Below are 22,859 nucleotides of genomic sequence, written 5' to 3' on the forward strand. Positions count from 1 at the left end.
GGAGGTGTTCGTTGTGCGCTGGCGTCACAGCAGAGCCCTCGACTAAAAGCTTCTTCTCACATGGCCTGTGGAGCATGACTTCAGCGGTGGTGGTGGCCTTGTTTTTGGAGTGCCATCTCTCTCCACCTCTCACAACAACAATAATGAGTGGCTGGAGCAGCAGGGGCTGCATTAGCCGCTGGGTTCAGAGGGCATCCTTCCCAAGGAATTGGCCTGTTTTTGTTCCATCTGCGCCACTCCATTCTCGAGCTTTGTGCGACTCAGTCAGGCCTGGGTGGGTAATTAAAAAGGCAAGAGCTCAAGTTGTGATCATTAGGGGCTTGTCCAGCAAAAAAAAAAAAAAAAAAGAACCCGACACGTAGGGTCACTCCCTGTTTTTTCCGCTCTCCTCCTCCCCCTCACGTTGATCATTGCTCAACATCAATGGCTCTGAAATGCTTCGTAAATATAAGCACCTGCAAAACACTGCCAACAAACACACTGTAAACACTCACATTCATCCCCGGCATTTTTTGTCCTGCCCTAAATGCTCCTCCTGATGCACATTCTCCATCTGCTGCTGACGCCTCGCACGCTCTACTTGTTACTTTTTCTCTTTTATCCGCACAAACACTTGATTTCTCCCACTCTGGCTATTGAAAAAAACATTTTAGTCTCCCTCTTGGTGTCCCTCCGCCCTCGTCTGTTTCTGTATGCTCTGCTCTTGACTGCTGCTGTTGTGATTTTACATCCAGGGCCCTCAAAGCCTCTCTGTGGTCCTTTCAGGGGTTTGTTTTTCCACTCAGACTCTCTTCTCCTTTTCACTGAGACATTAACTAATAACTCTTCTTATTCTCCTCGAGCGTCCACACTGTAAAATCTGAAAGGCGATCTTACTTAAAATAATCTTGGAAACTAGTTGGCTTGAAAAAGGAAAGTAAATATCACTCTAAATCTTAATTAATGTTTACTGTATACCTAATTGTTAAGTTTACTTCAAATTTAGCTGTATTTACTGAATTCTGTGAAGTAGTTGCAACTTAAAAATCACAAGTGGAATTATGTGTTCTTTGTGTTAGCGTTAGCAACTTCAGTATACCAAGTTAGTTTGACTGAACTTGATCATCACAAATAGGATTTTGCCAGTGATGAAGTTAGGAGATCTGCAAGTTCTGAGTTGTTTAAGAAAATACAAATATGACTGACAAGTTTGCAACCAGCAGAATACAGATATGTAGCAGAGAAAACTTGGTTTATCAAAGTTGCTAAAATTTGGAAAGATTGATTTAATTAAACTTGTCATTTTTAAGTTGTAACAACTTTATATAACCAAGTAGTATATATAACCAAATTTAAGTAATCTTACAATTAGAAATAAAGTAAATGTAATTTAAGACTAATAGTTACATTTACTTAAATGTTTTCCAAGAAGTTGATTTCTTAGATTGTTTTTAAGTAAAATTAACCAGTCAGGTTTTACAGTGCACTTGTTCCAGACGTCGTCTGTTCTTTTTTTGCCATTGGTGTAGTGGGAAGTGGTATTCTTTTATTGCCATAACTTGATTTAAAAGAAAAGGGAGGCACTTGAGAAAAACATATTCCCTGCCTTTTTTCCCCCGCAGACTACACTCATTAGTGTTGCTTCTCTCTCAGACATTTTCATTTTATTTGCCTATCAGACCCAAACATGAATCACCCTTTACATTTCATCCAGCCCGACCCTTCAAAACCCCCTCTCACAAACGCCGGCTTTTTGTAGCAAAGGAGCCTCTCATTGAGGGAGTTAAGGCAAGTGCCTTGCTTAAGGGCATTTAAACGCATGACCTCTTTTTGCCCTCAACTCTTCCACACACAGCCTCTGAAAACACTCCTCGGGCACACACTCAGTGGCTTTTAAGATGCAGGACAAACATACCGGTCGGCGCTCCGTGGGTTAATGCGACATATAGAGCAGAAGAATGTTTGTGAAGTTCTCTCCATCTTATCTCATCTTTCAGCTTTTACAGGACTCGACTTTAATCCAAAGATATGAATATTTGCATCTATTCTGTGATTGGTAATCTGTAATCTGCAGTGCAATTCAAGGGTTTAACATCAATATCAATGCTGTTGAAAGAGTTCTGTGTTTGACTCCCCCAGCCTCTGCAGGTCACTCCGCTCCCTCAGGGCAGTACCTGATACCTGGCAGATTTTATCCACCTCCGTATGTATGTGTGTGTGTGTGTGTAGTGTTGAATGTGTGTGTGCTTTGAAAGGTGCGTTTTTCTTGATGTCTTCCAGTCAATAGCAGCTTCCTGCCTTCAGGGCCCGTGTGTTGTTTAATAGGCTGGTCGGAAACACAGGGGCACCTGTGTTTCCTCCCTCCACATGCTCTTACACAGAAACACCTCTGTTTGGCTCTGATAGACTGGCACATTTGTTCCAGGTGCATTATGGTTAAAGGTGGAGGAGATTAGGTAGCTTCTTGAAATTTGAGGAAGGTGTTGTCATTTGATGTCCTCTCAGGTGTTTGGAGGCCTTTTCTTTCTGGCCAAAATGAGTCAACGTTAATTCGATCTGTCCACCACTTTGGTCCAGACTGAAATATCTCAACAAATCTTTGAGGGATTATCATGAAAATTTGTACAGACATTTGTGTTCTCCAGAGGATGAACCCTGATACATTTCTTTATCCTGTGACTTCACATCTAGGTGAAGGTCAGATGTTTCCCTTAAACATCTCAACATTTACTTGATTGATTAACAATCAATCTTTCGTTATTCATGGTTCCTGGAGGATGAATCCTGCCGACTTTGGGGTCTCACTTTTCCTCTAGTGCAACTGTAAGGTCGACATTTTTGGTTTTAAGTGACATGATTTGACAGCTTGGAAGTTCATTTTTGTCTTCAGAAACAGAAAAATAGAATGAGTCACAAACTAACTTGTTTTCACTGGTCTTTTTAACCACATCACGAAGGTTTTTCACAGAGGACAACACATTCTCACCCCCAACACGCCAAATACAGAGGCTTGGTCAGTAGCCTATCATGTCAAAATAAGACACAGTAGTTATCCAATCAGTCAGTTTTGGGTGCTTACAAATAGCATGTCAATGTCAGCACAGTACATGCTAAATCTCTTTTCAAATTAAACTTCTGTTTTCACAGGAAATGTACACTTTCTGCTTGCTATATGCATTCGGTCTCTTTTTAAAATAAACTGAGAAGGTGAGTTAAAAAAACAACTTTGTTGTTGAGGTTTTGGCAATTAAAAACATGGTTAGGTTTTAAAGAAAACATCAACAACATCGTGGTTTGCTTAAAATAAGTACCTTCGTTACCTTTGTAATGTCACGTGACATACATTATGTGAAATGCATCACATGACATGATATTATGCTACACATATTAGCACACAACATTGGCATTATAATAACTTAATTGACTTTTGGTTTCACATGGGACATGAACAGTGGTCTCCTGGGTGAAAGTTCAGAGTTTGTTTGAGCCATCCAGTTCCTATGCAGACTTTCTTGCTGTTTTTACTTTGGTAGTGTCGTCACAACATAGGGCATCTCAGTGCCGTTTGACGTCAATAGGCCACTGACCAAGTGGTGATATTTTACAAGTTAGGAGTGAGATCATGTTGCTTAGGAACATCACAAGATATGGTCAAAAGCTGCAAAGTTGGACCTTATTGTCACAGTCTGCTGCGTCCTGATGTCTTCAGACTTTTGGGAAGAGAGTGTATATTTAAGTTGAGTTAGTCTGTCTTTGCTTTCACTTGCTCGGCTTTTATTAAAAAATTGTGTTTTCTTGGTTTTTTTTTTGCTTTCAGGTTACTGTTTTCCCCTGCTGTGTTTCTCTTCATCATTTACCCATCTACACACCTGTCCTGCATCAGCCTGGTTAGTCCTTCTCTGCTCCTCAGCTCCCTGCCTGTTCTGCCTAATCGCCTTATTCCCCTCACCTGAGCTTCTCAGCCCTTTTTCTCCACCTGCGCTTCATTGCCTCGTCAGTCTAGCTTGTATTTAAGTCCTGGTTTTCAGTTCAGTCTTTGTTTGGTCCTTGATTTGGTTGGGTGATGTTCAGAAACTGTGTGCTTGGAATAAGGAGTGCTCTTTTTGAGTTACTGTTCTCTGCTAGTACTCATGACAGTAGTACTGTGTGCTTTTAACCACATTCAGGAGATTTTCTGCTGAATACTGTCATGAGATGTGGTCAAAAGTTGGAAAGTTGGATCTTGTTTGTTGGACTGATTTCCATGTCCTTTGGTACAGATATTTATGTCCACCTGAAGATGAATTGTAGCAACTCATCATGTCATAATTGTGCCCAATGCTTTGTTTTTATGACCAAATGCCAACAAAACTAAGGACATTTCCATTCAGCCCCAAATGTAATTTTATGTTTCTGACGTGTATATAAGAAAGCAACGAAAGTAGTTTGAATTGTGAAGAGTGAACAGTGAACACCTGCATTCACTTGGCTAATCACTGCTTAACCCTTTAAAACCTGAAGAAATTGGTTTGATTTCTTTCAAAAACATGGGGAGAAGCAACAAGCAACTTAACAAGACATGGCCCAAAAATGAGCAAACAAATAAGTAAAAAAAAATAATTACAAAATATTATCAGAAAATAAGCAATAAAAAAGTCAAAGACAAAATAACCTAAAAAGTGCTGATTTTATTCTTTTTAAAAAATATATATCATCACCTTTGACTTATTTCTTGTAATTTGTGGGGCATTTCTTGCCAAGCTTGTTATTGCCTTTTCTCCCATGTTTTTGAAACCCAGTTTTAAAGTTTTTTAAGAGCCAAATAGATGTTGAAAGGCACCTGAACTCAGCACAAGAAAACTGATGTCCATCCAGGTTTCAAATGGTTAAACTGGTTGGGTTGTTAGTTTTGTAAAGTTGCAGAAATTGTTGGACGCAGCTCCCACAATTCCAAGTCATAAAGGTGTCTTGGGAGGGGGTTGAAGCAAACTGACACCTCTAGTCTTGTTTTAAGTGCATGAGAATGACAAGCTGGTATTGGCAAAGTTAACAGTTTCACACTTTGAAAGGGCTGCAAAACATTCAAAGAGGATGATTCACTGCAAAAAAGGTTCAGAATAATGAGCCAGCCTTCATCCAAAACAATTAACCATAAAGGTGATGGGTTCACTCACACAATCTGGGCTTTTTGGAGGGCCACAAAGGAGCCTGAACCGGGCGGGGCCCCTCACAGCAGCGCCGCCATTCGCAGTTTAAAACAACAGCGTGTTCTGCAGCTCATTTGGACGGACAAACTCTGTCAGCCTACATAATACTTATTTGCCGGGCTGAATTGGTTGGCCCAGTGTCTCGAGCCCGGAGATAAGTGGAGAACTTTCCAGATGACTGGCGCAGGACAACCCCGACCCGTCATCCCACTGATTGCCACACACTCCTCTGCTGCCTTTTTGGCAGCAATTTCTCCAGGGGCCCCCATTCTGTCTTTGAGTTTGTCCCCATAATGGTGATGGGACACATGCCTTCTCCTCCATCAGACACACACACACACACACACACACACACACACACACACACACACAGTGTTAGTATGGCTCTGTGTTAAATGTAGTAAGTCCCAGTCGCCCCGTCCTGCCAGCTTTGTCTGCCCTCAGCTGTTCCGGCCCGGTGCCTGTATTGTGCTGCCGGGCTCATTACCAGAAGCACTGTGGCCCGAAACCTCCTCGCTAATAGGCCCAGGGAGAGACAGAGAGGAGTTATTTCTGCTGTGGCTTGTGTGTAGCAGTGTAATGTTTTGTTTTTCACCCTTTTGGCAGCGAGACTGTTAATGTTTAACGTTAACTGCTCTTGCTTCTCTGGCCAGCGATCAGCTGCCTGAAGAATTTGAAATTAGGTTCAGTGGAAAGGTTTACCTCGTCCCTGCGAGGCGCATCGACTTGAAAGCTCCTCTGTATGTATGAGTGTATATGGATGTGTGTGTTTCTGCATGCCTGAGCAGGGAACTGGAAAGAATGAGTGTCCAGTCAGTTGATGGGCTGTCTGGAGTGGGCCAGGCCACTTGGACAACAATGGGATGAAGTGCAGCTATTGTTTAAAGTTTACAGGGTGTGTACAGTAGTGCGGCTACAGGAGACGGATACAAAGAGAGGGGTGTAAAGAGGTGAGTCAGGAAAATGGTGAAATGTGAGGAGAGGGGAGGCTCGGAGGGGCAGAGAGAAAGAGGAGTGCATACTGTAAACAGAGAGACGTCAGGGCTGATCTTCATCAGCGGACAGATAGCGCTCTGACTGAACTGATATTGAGGACTTTAAGTGATTGTCTCAGAAGTCAGACAAAAGCCCTCGTACAGTCTCATTCAGGAGTTATGTAATTAGGTTTGAGGGTTTCTTTAATGATGAATTAGGCCATGAACCACACAGAAGTTCGTGAACTGCGAACTACTGCAGAGGTTGCAGTGGTCTAATGAGATTAAACAGCGGAGGGAAAAACCCTCTGAACCTGAAGCAAGTTCAAGCACACATTTGTTTTCCCCCGCTGATAGAAAACCTAAAAATAATTGACACAGAACTTATTTGACAAAAACAAAAATGTAAACACAATGTGTTTGTCATTAAGCACATCCAAAATTGATATCCAATGATTAAATAAACAAAACATATTCAAAAACTATAAAAAAGAGCACATATATTATTAAAGCCAATTCATATTGAGCATTTTTGATAATATATTGACAATATTGGTAAATATTTGGTCATAAAGACAATGTAAAGAAAAAGTATAAATACATTGGTATATATTCACCTATAACCTTTAAGTAAGTTTTTATGAAATTTAAAAGTTGTTTAAATTTTTAGGCTATTATATATTTAGTATATTTAATGTGTTACTAATAGGCCACATCATATGTACAATGTTATGAAATCTTTGTGTGTTGAGGAAGAGCTACATAATTTGACTATAGCTTTTCTACAAAGTGAGAATGTTTGTCCTCTATATTCATAGCATATTAACATGAAAACATGTGCTTATTAATAACATAATTTATGGTAAAATATATATTCACGTATACGTCTTTGGCAGTGTGAATACTGCTTTATATTATTTAAACAGAGTACATAAACAGTTTTGCGCTTGTTTTTCCTCCATAGCCTACATATTATTTCTCATCATTGTTTTTAGGTAACTAATTTGATTTATGTAAAAATAAATAAATAAATAAAACACCAAACTCATTCCTGATAAAAGGCCCACACGGCATTAGACTACTCACTGATAACACTACAATCGTTAAAATGTGTAAAACTGTCCGAGCGCGCGCCAAAACGTCTAGTTTCATGTACAGCATGTCTCGGTGACGGAGCGCGCGCGGCCTCTCCCTTTCCATCATCCTCGCGCCGTCCCACGCGGCGGCACCAGGTGGGCCGCGGCACCGCCGAACCGTGGCGTCGTTAACGCGCCGCAATTATGAGGCCGCAAAAGAGGGACGAAATAATTGCAAATAAAACTACATGATGCAGAAAATAAAAAAAGAAATTAAACAGATGCGCATGTTTTCGGGATCGTTGCTTTTGTCCTTTTAAAAATGCTGAAAGGTACAAAAAATATGCAACATTTCAGTTGGCTTTTAGCGTAAAGGCACGAGTCCATTAATAATAATAATCATAATAATAATAATAATAATCATAATAATAATAATAATTATGAGCACATATTTAAAATCAAATACTAAATATTAAAATAAATTCATTTCAGCTGCTATATGAGATAAGTGTTCCAGGCTACTGCTGTCACTTAATGCTGTGATCTCTACACCTTTACAAACTATTATTTACAGAACACATAATTTGTACATCATTATCTTAGAGTTTGTATAAAATCAAAGCCGTCCCTTAAAAAATAAGACAATAAAAACAACAGTAAATTTGTCATGCTTTAATTAAAATAATTCTTTAGAAATTCATTATTTACATCTGCAATAATATTAATAACAGTATAAGAAAAAATAGTCACAGTTCTCACCAAACATCAGAACATCAGCATGACAACAAACTAAATTATTTGAAGCAAAACAAATATATTTCAAGCCTTGTTGGTTTTTGTAGCCAAATCACCATCACCCCCCTCCCTCATCAGTCATTCTCTGAGAAAAATTGCATCACTTCCCCATAAGTAATTCACCATTTACAATATGTACATATTGCTAGACAAATGCATTAATTGTCTTTGAGGGGCATGTGAGGGCATTTTGTTGTAATTTTGATTTCATGTGTTTTCATGTGTCACCCTTTTTCACTATAGGAAAAGCTCTGAATTTACAGTGAAAAAAAAAGAAAAGAAAAGTTGATTTGCAAGCGGACACAGATCAAGAAAAGGAATCTATTGTGATGAAAAAGAATTGTAAACAAAAGCAGGCATAGTTCAGTATAAAGAAGTTGCATATCCATAAATCACCGGATCAGTGGTGTCCAGTTGCAGATGTGCGCAGAAAGAAAGTCTTTGGCCAAAACAGTGTTAAAGAGCTCTATTCTGAAAATATGCACCGTGATGTGAGACGTCAGGCTGAGTCTCTGGAAACAGGCCCTGCAGGGGAGGAGTTTTAGCAATGTGTAAACGTGCATGAGTCACCCTGGGCAACAGTATCAGTAATGGCAAATAAATAACATATGAGAAGGTGTTGTAAAATAAAAAAAAATGTGTTGCTGGTTCATCAGCATCAAGTTCAGATCCAGTTTTTCATGCCTTGGTCCATGTGTCAGCTGATGCAAAGTTCTCCAGTCTTGGTTCAGTTGGAGTCACAGGTCCCATGGGGGACTAGAGGTGGTCGTAGGCGGCTGTGGACGGTGGAGCGGTGCGGGAGGCAGTGCTGTAATAATAGGGTGAACCTGCGGGGGGAGACACAGATGAAGGCCTTCAGAAGGTGTTGGTTGGTGGTGGATCAGACTTTCTTGATCCATCTTATCCGAGGTTTTACAGCAGATGGTTGAGCTGGCAGTCTGAGCTGTTTCGACTGTTTGTCCTGCGAGTGGATTCTTAAGTCTTAAACCCTCTCACGACTCTCAAAAATAATCAAAAAGATGGGAGAAATGCAGGACTTTCCTTTTCTTACTGGGTTGACTGGTGATGCAGTGGAGGAGAAATCCCCCAAAGCTTAGTGGAAATGACTCTAAGTTCCTCGGCTCACATACACCAGTCTGATGTCAGCTCATAGTCTACTTATCAGCGCAAACAGAGGGTATATATCATGTCTTTTTAAAATTTCCCTTAATTTTAAAACTCTGCTAATGACACAAAGTGGTGTAAGCTCATCGTGCAATCATTACCTCCGACTACAAGACATATTTTTTGCTGTCTGTCCCCAACATCAGGTGAAACTACTGACTGTCGTGACACTAATTTTTGAAGGTGTCTTTTTGATCTGCTTTAGTTTGTATTATATCTCATTAGAGTGTTGGATGAAAAGCCAAATTAATAAATGTCAATGTAATGGTGTGTGAATACATGAGATAGGAGGAAACGCCTCCATTTTTTCTGAAATTTTCGGAGGCAGTTTGCACGCCACTTCCTGGTGATTCTATTTGAATTCCAGCTGTGATGAAATGTTTGCGAGTCATGGAGTCAGTAGAAGTGAGTTTTCTAAATTGTCAAGGGACTTTTATGGGTAAATTAATCAGTAATTTGTCTTTTATTGTGGAGATGGCGGTCAAAATCATCAACTTATAGTAATTTTATGAGACAATGTGCTGAATAAGGTTGCAGAATGTGGTGTATACACACTGCCAGTCCCCCCAGTGAGACCTCACTCACCCAGTATGCTGGAGTTGGTGAACCTCCATGCTTCACTGTAGGAGGTGTAAGGCGAATGGCTGTAGCTCTGACCCGAGTAGTCTGTGCCTGCTGCGAGACAGAAAATAAACCAGAATCAAGCACCAGAGAAAACACGTCAAAACAACAAAGATTATTAAAAGGCAAAGATGTCGCTGAAAGCTCTGTGGTTGTTTGTGTGTGTGCCAGCGTCTGCTCGGGCTTAGCTCATAATTCACCAACAGTTAGTGCAGCCTGTAAACCATTAATCTGCGGTGCAGGTGGATGGCTGAGGGTAAAATCCCTCGGCCCAGTGGTGCATGCAGCTCTACGCCCTCTCTCCTCAGCACTCGGCCCCTCGCATCGCTCCTCCTCCTCCTCTCTGCGTCCTACACTTCCTGCTTGAGCCTCTATGGCACTCCTCTTTCTTTCTTTTCTCTTTTTTAATATCTAATTGGTAATTATGTTGGCTGGAATGAATCCCTGCGCCCCCCTCCACCCACCTCCTCCTCCTCCTCCTCCTCCTCCTGTCCTAACCCCCCCCTTTCACTCAGTAATTGTGTATCAACGCTTCCTCACAGCGAGCCCACCAGAAAAATAATAAATCAGACCCTCTCATTTCGCGCTTCGGAGGGCAGACTTCAAATAAAAAAAGGCACATCACACACACACTCTCTCTCTAGTCGTATGCAGGCATCCTGACACACACACACCACAAAGACCTCCTCCTCTTCGCTCATACCCAGACTTTACACCCCCTCCGCCCACCCTGCATCTCCCTCCTGGGCCCCCTGGTTCCCATGGCGATGTGTGGTCAGAGGTGTCTGGGTGGGGGGTGTGGGCAGCAGGGTGGAACCCCCAGCCTGTTCCCTGTATACCCCCTGGGCCCACGTGCACCCGCACACACAACGCAGTTCACCACCCTGGCAAGACTACTCATTGACTCAGCCTGTCTTCTGTTAATCTACAAGCCTCCGTCTCTGCCTCTCCTCTAGACGTTATCCTCCTCCCTTCCCTTTCTTTCTACCTCTCTGACTCATCTGCGGCTTTTTATTTTTTAACCCTTGACTTTTTAATTTAACCTTTTGAAATGAGCAAGTTTACAAGGAATGATCTAAATGCAGCACAAGAAAAACGGATGTCCATCCAGGCTTCAAAGGGTTAAGGTTAACATCAAGCTTTAAAAAAACAACAACAAACAAAACAACTCTTACCTGCTACCATGCCTGTGATGGCGGATGAGGAGTACCCTGACTGGGCAGGGGAGGGGATGTGAGGCGGGTAGCCCGGCAGGGTGGAGCTCACCATGTCACGCCCTAAAAACACACATCAAAACACACAGCTTTACCATTAAGGTATTATTTTACTAGTTTTCATGCAAAATAATAATAAATTGTTGATCATGTAATTTATTTTGTTAAGGACGAACACCAAAAGGTTTCAGCCTCTCGGATGTGACTATTTGTGGAATTTCTTTGTTTTCTGTGATGGTAAATTGAGTATTTTGGATTTCAAGAGTTCAGCAAACCTTTCATCACTTTAACCCTTTGAAACCTGATTAAATTGGCTAGATTTCTTTTAAAAACATGGGAAGTTGGCAATGACAAAAGGAGAAATTAGCAAGAAATTACTCAAAAGTACAAGAAAATTACCTGAAAATTAGTATAAAATGACCTGAAAAAGGTGTTTAAAAATTATTAAAATTTTGTGAAATAAATGTAAACATCTTATTATGATTTTCTTGATGATTCTTTTGTTCCCTAAACATTTTTCCTAGCTTTTTAAAAATAATTTTCTTAATACAATAACTTCATGCAATTCGTGGAACATTTCTCACAGAATTGGTCATTGCCTTTTTCCCCATGTTTTTGAGGGAGAACACCAGGAATGATTTACTTTGGAATGAAAGGGTTAAATACCTGTGAAAGGGGGTCTGAAAGCAGCACAAGAAATAAGATGTTGCTCATGGTTTCAAAAGGTTAACTATTATCTGACAGTTCATGGACCAAACTATTAATCAAAACATTGATCAAATAAATAGCAGATAAATCAACAGGGGTTTCGTAGTGGGGGTAAAAGTGGGAGCAGGGCCCTCGAAAAGCCTGTAATGAAAAGTTTGGCTCAGTTTGCATTTTTATTTATTTTTATTATATTATAAATTTGTTTTAGTAATAAGTGTTATAACTAAATCACAATTAGCTGAATAAATCAGTTCAAAGACTGAACTTTGTAAAAAAGAAATAGTGGAAGCTCTCTGAGGCTCCTTTCAACCCTTAAAGGCGCAAAATGGTTTAGTCCACCTTGCAGCAGGATTTATCTCTAAACTTAGCTAGAGCCAAGTGAGTGACTGATTTTGCTGGCTTTCTTTACCTCCAAAAAGGAAATCAAGGTTCCAAAGAAAAGAAAGAACTCTAAAGAAAGAAAGAAAATATCACGAAACGGCCCTGTGAATCAATAACTCAAATAAACTTGGCCCTTGCGAGAAGCTGCACAGCACAAAAAACAAACACATAGTGTGAACATGAATGAGATGGATGCCTCCATTACCTGAGATGATAGACTGACTGCTGAACTGCCCGTACACTGGTGCATGATGGGAGAATGAGTTGAAGGCGTTGGGGAAATGGTTGGAGTTGCTGCAGCTGCCGCCGCCGACAGAAACGGGTTTCTGCAGCGCCTGCAGCTCCACAAATGCCAGGTTGGACGCTGCCATGTTTGGGGAGGGGCTCGTGCTGGTCACTTCTGGGGACATTTCCTGTTTTAGACAGAGCGGCAGGGGCTGTAGCGGCTCTGAGGTGGTGACAGCCGGCGTGCAGGCAGGTGAGAAAATGGAAATGGTGAAAATGAGCGGAAACTTAGACCAAAAGAAAACTGAGTGAAATGTCAAAAACAAACAAAGAGTGAGTGGCTGGAGGACTTTGGTTCACTGTTGTGCAACTAAAAGATGCTGATGGTGACAGTCAGCATGTCGAGGGCTTCAGCTTGGGTCAAAGGTCATCATCTAATATTAAGAGTCTCACCAGTCACCATGGTGTAGCTCTGGTGCGCCGTCAGATTCCGTCCAATGGCGGAGCTGGATGTTGAGAGGCTGGTCTTGGCCTCGTCTAGGCTGCCATTGATGAGGGACAGCGGGTACAAAGTCTGGGGACGGTGGACAGGGATTAGCTATTAGTGTAAAGTGTGCTTATGTACAGTAAGAGAAGGAGCAAGCATGCATCTCAACGCGTAAAAAAAACAAAGACAGAATTTTATTTATTTCATTTTATGGCTCCAAATTATGAAGAAAGAAATCTGAAACTAAAATAAAATAAGAAAAGTATGTCTGCAAACAGTGTTCAAATACGTTGTCTTGTTTTTACCTGCTCTGTCTTGCTGCTGGAGGCAGAGCTGAATGAGTCAGGGGGATAGTGGTGGCGATCGAACCCACAGTCCAGATGTTGCGTGGCTGCAGAGAAGTGATCCACTCTCATCTGTTTCCTCGGGACGCCTCCGCTGCCCTGAGAGTCCACGCTGTGCCGACAACTCTCCTGATCACCTGAGAGACACCGAGGAGGACAGAGAAGAAGAGGAGGAAGATGACAGAGAGTTTGCATGTTTACATGTGATGTGAATAGTGTATCTGTACACACTAATTTTGTTTTTTTGACGTTTTCTTTCCCCCCAAATTCCTTGGGCAAAATAAATTAAAAAAAAAAATACATAAAATTCTGTGCTCAAAACATGAACTATTTAAGTGTCAAAATGCTCAAATGAGTCTCAACTATTTAACTGTAAGAGGACAATATAGAAGAAAGGGTGTCATGAGGTCAGTGCCGAAATTAGCATTATTGTTGTTTTTAAACTGCATTAAGCCGTTTATTTATTTATTTTTACTTAAGGGGGGGAAGGGGGCACTTCAGGGTATTGCCCTAGGAAGGGCCGCCACTGCATGAGGTTTATGTTTATGCATGAACAAATTACATATGTGTTGCTTTTCTCTTGCAACACAAAACTCAAATTGCCCTTAAAGGGATTAAGCTTTTTGAATTCTGCTGAACTAAATTCTTATTAAACACTTGATTGCTCTTTGTTTGATGCCTCCTTGCTTGCTTCCCCTTGTGACGGAGAAACATTTTCTCAATAAAATTCAGGTTAAATTAAGGTCAAAAAAGTTATAAAACAATATGAATGGTGATAGAGTTTTTCAGCTTTTCAGGACTTCAGGCACGATGGTAACATGCAACAGATCTAGTCAGACACTAAACATTGAGAAAAGTTGCTGAATGTAAAGCAACACCCTCCTCTTCCTTTCAAACTGATACACGTCTGATGCCACAGTCAAACAAGACAATGTGGTGTCTCTCATTTGATCTAATTCTTACTGTCATCGTGACTCCTCTTGCCCTCGGCGCTGGGCTGGGGGATACCCAACAAGCCACTGATGGAGTAGGTGGAGCCAAGAGAGTCTGACTGTGGAGACTCTGGAGGGGTGACCGCCGAACTCGGGACTGAGGGAGACAATAACAAAGACAGACAGATTTCAGACAAACAGAAATGATACTCTCACTAGTGCTGTTGCCACAAGGTCACAAGCTTAATCCTACACGACAAGCAGTGCACTCTAACCTTAATCCTTCACCATGATAATGCTCTGTGATACGGGTGGTGATACAGCCTCCATTGACTTACTTAAGGTTTGTCCTGGACTCAGGCCTTTTCCATCCAGAGGCAGGTTGAACGGCTGCTGGACCTTCGTCCGAATTATTCTGAAATAAACAGAAGAAACACAACAGAGTGAGCAAATGTCACATTTAACTCTCTCTGCACTGCAAAATCTGGTAAATTGATCTTACTTAAAATAACACTGGTTAAGTAAATATGACTTTTAATCCTAATTTCTATGTAATTTACATCTAATTGTTAAGTTTACATAAAATCTAGCTGCATTTACTTAATTTTGTGAAGTTGTTGCAACTTAAAAATGACAAGTGAAATTAACTTGTTCTTTCTAAGCATTAGCAACTTGAATAAACCAAGTTAGTCTGGTTGAACTTGATCATAAAAAAGATTTTGCCAATGACGAAGTTAGGAGATCTGCGAGTTCTGTTTTGTGAACATGTTTCAAGAAAATACAAACATGACTGAATATTTTGCAACCAGCAGATTACAGAAATATACCACAATAAAAGTGGTCTACTGACGTTACTAAGACATAGAAAAAGTATTTAAATTAAACTTTCCCTTTCTAATTTGCAACAACTTCACAAAATCAAGTAAATATAAATACATTTTAAGAAGCTTAACAATTAGATAGAAAGTAAACATAAATAAAGACTCATATTAAAGTATTTTTTAAGGCAGTTGGTTTCCTCATTTTTCTTTGAGTATTATCAACTTGTCAGATTTTTCAGTGTGTAAATACAGTTTGTGTGGGTGTTATGGTCACATATCAATGGTAAAATTCAGGAATAAGAAATGCAGCCTTAAATTCATGAAACATCTTAAGTAGATCTTCCTCATCCATCTTTTTTTTCCGACATCTAATAAGCCAGATAAACCCACATGCTGCTGGGCCACAGTGGCACAGATGTACCTCTAACATGATTTCATTCATAATTCAGTTTGTCACCTGTTAATGGAGCTCACGCTGGGCACCGTGTCGCTGTCACACACTCCCTCTGCCAGCAGTCTGTCCCTGATTTCCCAGGCGAACATGGTGGGATTCTGCCTCTTATACTCTGCGATTTTATCCACAACCTTCGGGGTGGCCACCTTGGGTTTGGAGCCCCCAATCACGCCAGGCTTAATGCTGCCTGTCTCGTAGTAACTAGAGCAAATATGGAAGAAAAGGACTTTTAATTTTTGAATAAAGCAAGTCAAGGTTTTCAGTAATTACTTTAGATTTGCCTGCCAAACGAACACCAGTGCTCTTGATGAGTAAACAGACTTTCAAAAGTCAAAGATCAGGCTGATTAACAGGAAGTTGGGTAAGGTGTTCACTCACCGTCCCAGTATTTTGCTGACGCAGCCGTGGCTGACTCGGAGCTGCCGGGAGATGTCACAGGGCCGAACCCCTTGGTGGGCCATGTCCACGATGCGTTGCCGGATCACCTCCGGAAGTGGACGTCCATTAACAAACATTCCACCTAGTTGGTTAAGACCCCCATGACCTGGGGGAGGAGGGGGGATGAACAACCATAAATGTCATGGAACTTGAGATCTGAGACACGCTGGCGTCACCGCACTACAATGATTAAAAAGTCATACATAAATGGAAAAACACACACACTTTTTGGGACACTGATAACCAGAATGAGGGCAGAAATATTTTAGTTTCATAACTAAAACAAAGACCCCAATATAGATCCCTAAAAGCGTCCGTAGAGGCACAGAGTTTCTGTGTGTGTTAAAAAGCATGTTTGAGTCATCAACTTATTTATTATAAGTAATAATGAAAACGCAGCTGTCAAAAAAACATAAAAGAGAGAAAAAAGCTTAGAAAATCACAGTTTTACTTGTTATAGCCTCAGGGATTTTAATCAAAAACAGCAAAGTAACAAAAATATACAGACAGAAGAAATATATTTCATTTCCCAAACAAATGTTATGTTTTTTAAAATGACCTGCAACATTTATCATTCATCCTTTTTCACAGGCTGATGATAAGATGCGTCATTTGTGTGATAAATAACTGTAGCACTGCCGGCGTTGTCAGGAGCGTAATGAAGTTTTACTTATAAAAAAGTCGAGGACACAGGAGAAAATAAAGGCAGTCAGGAGAAACAAACCTTGAGGAAGATTGTGACATTCAGAGCTGATTTATTTAGATTTATTTAAAAAAGAGAGGTTTAAGGGAAATTATCCAATAAAGCTGAATCTAGTTAAAGTTTTGACACATGTGTTTTCATTTACCCAGCAGCAAAGCTACTTTTAAACTGATGAATATTTGATTACTTTCAAAGCTAATCACTGCATTATAAATAACACCTTCAGGCTAATTCTCACAATTCTCTTTACTTGTTTTTGCCACTAATTTGTCGTGAGGGCTTTAACATTGGGGCTTCAGTGAAGGTGACTGCTGTTATTTTGTGCTTGAAATGATCAAGAAATATGTCATTTAGTATAGAAAACAGGCAATATGGTGATTCTCCCTCAAGCTCATATAAGTGTAATCACTCCTCATTTTTTCTGTCATGTTTTTTTTCCAGCATGTCATACACTGTACACACACTCCAGTTATTGTTGAATAGAGCAAGCAAATTTGGATTTAGTTGAACAACCTACAGTGTTTTGTTTATTTGACTTAAAAATGACAACAGGCAATATCATTGTTGCTTACATGTAAAATAACTAAGTTAAAACACATTATTTTGTTTGGGTTTACAATCTGGGTAACACATTTATTTTGGGTCTAGAGTAATCCTAACTTTCTCGCTACAGTATTGTGTTTAACTAAAATTTTTGAGTTGAGTGTGTGAGTTGGGATTTACAGTTATACTGCATCTTTTATTATTATTAATACTACTGCCACTACTACATTAAAAAATGTACAGCAGAACATATATACATAGACATTTTTTAAATATATCTAGACCTAGGCCTCTATGTGAATTTAACAGTGTGAGAAGTTACATTATATGTTATAAGTTACATTAGAATTACATTTTAATGCACCCTAATGATTTATGATTTATAATGTCATGTCGTTTTGAGACTATGCATTTGCACACATGCTGAAAAATATCGTGTGATCAATAGCCTGTCATTATATTTGATTGTCATAAATATCAAATACATTGCATGTGTATTAAGTACATTAACTAAATAAACCCCTTCGATCTGTTAAAGCTTTCTCCTTCAATTAAAGAACAACCTCCAGCAGCCTAAAAAAACACAGTTTTTCCCGGTAAACAGCAGCAGACAAAGCGCTCGCTGCGTCCAGCAGCAGCCTCCGCTATCTTCTCTATAGACTGCACGGTGGTGACTCTGCAAGAACACCATTGCTTTTAATTTAACCCATTGAGACGCTTCTTTTTTCCTCAGCCTTTTCCCAGCTTTCATTTCCACATCAAACAGCGGCCGGACGAGGCCGAGGGAGGGAAGAGAGGAGGGAGAGAGGGAGAGGAGAGGAGGGAGGGGAGCCTCTATTAACGCTGCCAGCGGAGTGTGGAAAAAAATCTCCCCGCCAAGCTTCATCAACCTGCAGGATATTAAAGCCGAGCAGACCCGGGGGGCGGTGAGCACGCGCACGATGCACGCGCATGGTGCACAGACTCCGCGCGCACAACAAAAAAGCCCAAAGTGTGAATTCATTACAAGACAACTGATAGATAGATAGATAGATAGATAGATAGATAGATAGATAGATAGATAGACCCAGCTGAAGTGTCTCTGACCAGCAGGGGAGGATTGCACTAAATTTATATTTGACAGCTTTAAGTGCCAACCAATTAACTTCCTCAATATCCTGCACAACGACCACTGCAAAACAACAATTCACTCCTTCAAATGTTACAGTGAACAGACAAGAGCCCTCTCTGCCACTGTGAGCCTATATTTTGTTTTCAATTTAAATGTTTCCACAAATTCCAAATATGTCAGGCCAAATTTTAGGGACTGTACTTTATTTATCAGAGCATGGGGTGGCTGGGGTGTCACTTCATGTGACTTGTATCATGACCTTCCCTACAGCAACAAATATTTTTTCCTTAAGTCTCCCTGAATGACTGGAGGAAAATGCATGACCCTCCCTTCACCATAAATAGCCACATTTCACTGTTTCTGGCTACGATAAAGCATGCCATTGTGGAGTTTTTGTTGTTGTTGTTTTTTTGTTTGTTTTTTTTTAAAGAAAACATCCTTTAAAATCCACTTGCAGGTTTTGGGATTCAGCAGATTTTTTTAAAATAAATACAAAATACATTGTTTCAACTTGAACGTCCCTCCTTCTTACAAAAGAGCTCCCTCCCCAGTGCTTACATACTTATCTGGAGTGTCTCCCCTGTTTTGCAACTCCCCCTCCCCTCTCATAAATAAGGAACAGTCCCTTTTAAATATGTGTATAAAATGACTTACATGTAATATGCGGGTATTTCAGGGGGACACACTTTGTCATCATTTATAATGTAGATTTGTTTGGCCGAATAAGAATATGAAAGTGAAAGAGGATTTTTATTTTGACCACATTTCCACCTTAAATTGATGCAAAAAGGAACAAGCTGATGCATACAAATCCACCAAAACACAGGAAGTGATGTGTTTAACACCCAAAATTTCAGGGGGGAGCAACTCAAAATGTTGAAACAAAATCTATGCCCTTTTATGTAAGCAACATTTAAAAAGCTGAAACAAGCTGATACTCAGTAACTTTAGGCCCTGCTATTTATTAATTTTTAACAGTCAGCATTTAAGACATGGTTTGTGACACATGATAATGTAGTTGTTAGCATATGATGATATTTTGTGCGAGTATTTATTAATGTACAGTATTTGTCAACAATTATAACTTCTCCTATTAATACTTATTTTACTAAATTGTCATTTATTATCTGTTTATACAGTAGCCTCCACTTATGGACATCCACAGTTTATAAATCTTCTAAATAAGGAAATTATTTCTTTCCAAACTTCAAGCTACATTAGTGGAAATAAAAGAGAAAAAGACTGTTATGGGGATATTGATGTAAAGATAAATCACAGTTCTTATGTCAGGGAAATCTAAATGTGTTGAGCTAAACTGTTCACACGAGTCTGTTTGAGAGTCCAGCTTGCGTTGTGTATTTACCTCTTCCAGTGTGGTTGGACATATCCCTGAGTTTCTGGTCCTTGCTCCACCAGCTGAACGAGATGGTCGGCTCCACGCTGTCCCACTTAAAGTGTTTCTACTCCCCGTCCTGCCTTGTCTGGCATGAGTGTGCTGCTGAGCGCACTGTCGAGCACACGCTGCAGGAGGACAGTGGTTTATCAGACTGACTCTTTGGTCATATGTGAAGCCTCTAAACACTCAGCTGGTGGCACTCTGTGTGTGTCTACAGGGAAAAACAGCTGAATATTGTCTTCACATCACCTGTACCTGTCTGTGTTTCTCTTTCAGAGTCCACAAAAGAGGCCTTTGTATCTGTATTTGTATGAAAATACTATGATTTGATAATGAGTATTTGTAAAACATAAAAGATCTTCTTCCCCTTCGGCCAACCCAGATGGCTGCTCCTGTTATACATAAAATTTCCCTTCATTAACCGCTTTGTAATCAGGATTGACTGCTCTCATTAATCTCCTTATAATTATTAGAGCCAAGGAGTGCATTTTATTTTGGGCTTTGATCGTAAAAATAGAGGAAAACTGTGAAGAAATAAGAGCAATATATGTATTGTGGTGTAAAGTAGATTCTCTGTGTGTGGAAAAAGAAAAGTTTGAGGAGAGAGAATCCTTCTTCAGAACCGTGTTTAAATTTCTGATTATTTTTCATTAAAAAAATAAGTAAATTAATCAAAATTTACCCGAATCAAAACACTACAAGTGAGAAGAATTTCATGAAAACACCTTTAAACATCTCAATTTCTGATTCGCTGAACAGCAATTATATTTAAAACCAATAAGAAACAACGCTGATAGAGTTCAGAGATGTGGCAAATTATTATTAACCCAACTCTTAACTAAAAGATGCTAAATGTGTATTACATGTGGTGGCTGGCAGTGGTTATTGCCCATATGTGAGCCTTGTTTACAGGCTCCATCTGCTCAGCTGCTCTCCACTCTGTTGGATCAACTTCCAGCTCCACAAGCAAAACCTTATGTGATATTTTACATGAAATAAGCAGCTTTGTTCATCCACCGACTCAGATCTGCTGCTAATTTACATAAACTACTATTGGATTTGGTTTTAAAAAGTGGAATCACACAGATGCAAAAATGATTGAAGCCACTGATACTGTTACTGTTTTAATGCCATTTAAGTGTGTCAGGTGTTGTCATGTCCTGCTGGGCGGACACTTTAAAATTAACCAAATAATTAGCAGACTGTCACACACTGTTACATACCTGTTACATGTGATGATTGACAATCACTTAAGTCAAAGTTAGTTTGCTTGGGAGCTAAAAAACATTCACTGTACATTGCCAGGTTCAATTATTATTTTTTTTTTATCTTTCGATGTTCATTTAATTGACACCAACAAATTTATCTGAAAGTAAATTTGAGAATTTAGGCTAACTTACTGTGTAATAACCATATGAGTGTGTAAGTGTTTTTTTAAGCATGAGCATTTGCAAGTTGTGAGTTTGAAGAAAAGCTAAAAAAATGTCTTTTTTCCTTCTCAAAATGTATTTACAAAAGACAAAAACCCCATTTATCTTATTTAAAAAGTACACATTATTTAAAAAGTGAGGTAGGGCCTATGTAATGATTTTATTTCCTAATTGGCTGAAACAAAAATGTCACAAAATAATAAGATTAATATAACACAGCAACAGCAAAATAGAAAATATCAGTAATTAAGAAATAATGATGAAATTATGGTTTATGAGGCAAAAAAGGGGATTGAAAACAAAGTAACGTTTCACATTCCCATGACTTTTAAGTGTAACTGTGGTTTTTGATGTGCAAATATATTATAATGTTAATACTTTAACAATTATTTTGACTGTTATTTACGGTTATTAATTGCTCCTGTTGATATTAATGAGAAGTGTTATTTAGCCTGACGTAACAATTTGATAAATGACCTCATGCAGGAATTGGAGACATTTTTTAAAATTACATTCAACAGTTAACATCTCATGTCCGTCATTTTATCTTTTTCCTTTTACCTTTCTGTCCTCAGAAGTCTTTTTTATTTTCATTTTTAATTGTGTGTGTGTGTGTGTGTGTGTTTTCAACATGACAGCTTCTGTTTTATTTTAAACGAGGCGTTGTATCAGTCATGTCGATAACGGTTTATCTTCTCGCAGTTTCAGTAAAAGAACATTACAATATCTTTTTTTCCCGTCCTTTTATAATGAGGCTATTTTAAAGAGGGTTTAATTTATTTATTTATTTTTTGTAATTTGCATGTAACAGATAAGAGGCAACAATACATCCAAACTACAGCGTAAAGCCTGTAATTTGGGCCCAAAGTTAATTTTAAAACCATACCTGCAGCCAAATGGGACACAAGCTGCAATTCAGTCTTGCAAATCAACCTCAGTTTTCAGTTCTTTTTGTGCAATGACGACTTAACCTGTATAATTCTCACTATTCTTAAAAAAAAAAACTTTCCGCTCACCTGCTCCTGAGTGACATCGTCACACCTTCATCACAATAAACTGCTCTCATTATGAAGCCTCATTTTAGCAAAAACGCAAAGCGACACTGAGCCTGGCTGTCTCGTGCGTCTTGCAGAGTGTTTTTGGCTAATTGAATCCTCCTCTGCTCCGTTATATCTTGCTGTGTTTCAGGACTGCGGATCGAAACAGTCGCTCACACATAACACAACATATTGAGAAACTGAAATGAGGACTTACCTTTCAATGACGCAGCTGCAAATAAAAACGTCCCCCTGCAGGTGTTGTGATATTATCCAAAATGCTGAAGACTCTGGAGGTGTAATAACACGGTGTGTGTGTCCGGGCTGTGTCGGAGGAGGCTGGGCTGCTGTTGTGTTGTGTTGTGTGTGCGCTGCTAACACTCAGGTTTTATCCAACCGGGGCTGCGCACAGGACGGAGCCCTGCAGCCATTGGAGGAGGAGGAGGGAGAGGAAAGAGGAGGTGTGGTTTTATGAAAAAGAGAGGAGCAACCCCCCTCTACTGAAGGAAAAAAAAGGATGACTGACCCTGTGTTTTGATGGCATTACACCCACTGAGCGACTGTACGGAAACACTTGTCAGGGAGACGGCTTGTTTCCATTCACCTCCAGCAACAGCGCCGCTTTAATTAGACGGTGACACCGGTCCGGTCCGAGCGCCGCTTTCACACACAATTTAGTGCCTGATTTTCTGCGATCAGTCACAGTTTTCCTCTGACAGGTACACCACACCTGACCCGGGTTCACATCAGCGGGTTAAACAGGAAATGTGACTCACTGACACAAGATATGTTTCAAAACTGTTTTATTGAACAGTTATTATAGGGTACTATTATGAATAA

General features: G+C 39.9%; 1 protein-coding gene across 2 annotated transcripts; it reads right to left on the bottom strand.

The window, feature by feature from the left end:
- Positions 1-7,760: 7,760 nt before the first annotated feature.
- On the bottom strand, positions 7,761-22,392 carry pax8 (paired box 8). Of its 2 annotated transcripts, none has more exons than XM_088070848.1 (12): positions 22,237-22,392; positions 19,520-19,677; positions 15,740-15,881; positions 15,365-15,562; positions 14,425-14,501; positions 14,118-14,243; positions 13,116-13,291; positions 12,777-12,897; positions 12,304-12,546; positions 10,971-11,072; positions 9,760-9,849; positions 7,761-8,837 (listed from the first exon to the last, which is right to left on the bottom strand). In XM_088070848.1, the coding sequence occupies exons 2-12, from the start codon at positions 19,539-19,541 to the stop codon at positions 8,767-8,769; spliced, it is 1,368 nt and encodes a 455-aa protein (XP_087926974.1). In that variant the 5' UTR covers positions 19,542-19,677; positions 22,237-22,392; the 3' UTR covers positions 7,761-8,766. The 2 variants fall into 2 exon arrangements, with proteins under 2 accessions (XP_087926974.1, XP_042365762.1); XM_042509828.2 differs by having other exon boundaries at positions 15,740-15,905.
- Positions 22,393-22,859: the final 467 nt, after the last annotated feature.

The sequence above is a fragment of the Plectropomus leopardus genome, chromosome 20 (assembly GCF_026936395.1).
Source record: "Plectropomus leopardus strain MGB_pleo_1.0 chromosome 20, ASM2693639v1, whole genome shotgun sequence".
In the NCBI taxonomy this organism is placed as follows: Eukaryota; Metazoa; Chordata; class Actinopteri; order Perciformes; family Serranidae; genus Plectropomus; species Plectropomus leopardus.

Bases quoted from the DNA above. Each gene is read 5' to 3' on its own strand.
- pax8 (XM_042509828.2), bottom strand. From the start codon at position 19,541: ATGTCCAACCACACTGGAAGAG. The intron at 12,898-13,115 runs GTAAAAACAAGA...CACCGTCCCCAG, and splicing joins CCAGCAGCAAGACAGAGCAG to ACTTTGTACCCGCTGTCCCT. The intron at 8,838-9,759 runs GTGAGTGAGGTC...CTCCCCCCGCAG, and splicing joins CACCAACTCCAGCATACTGG to GTTCACCCTATTATTACAGC.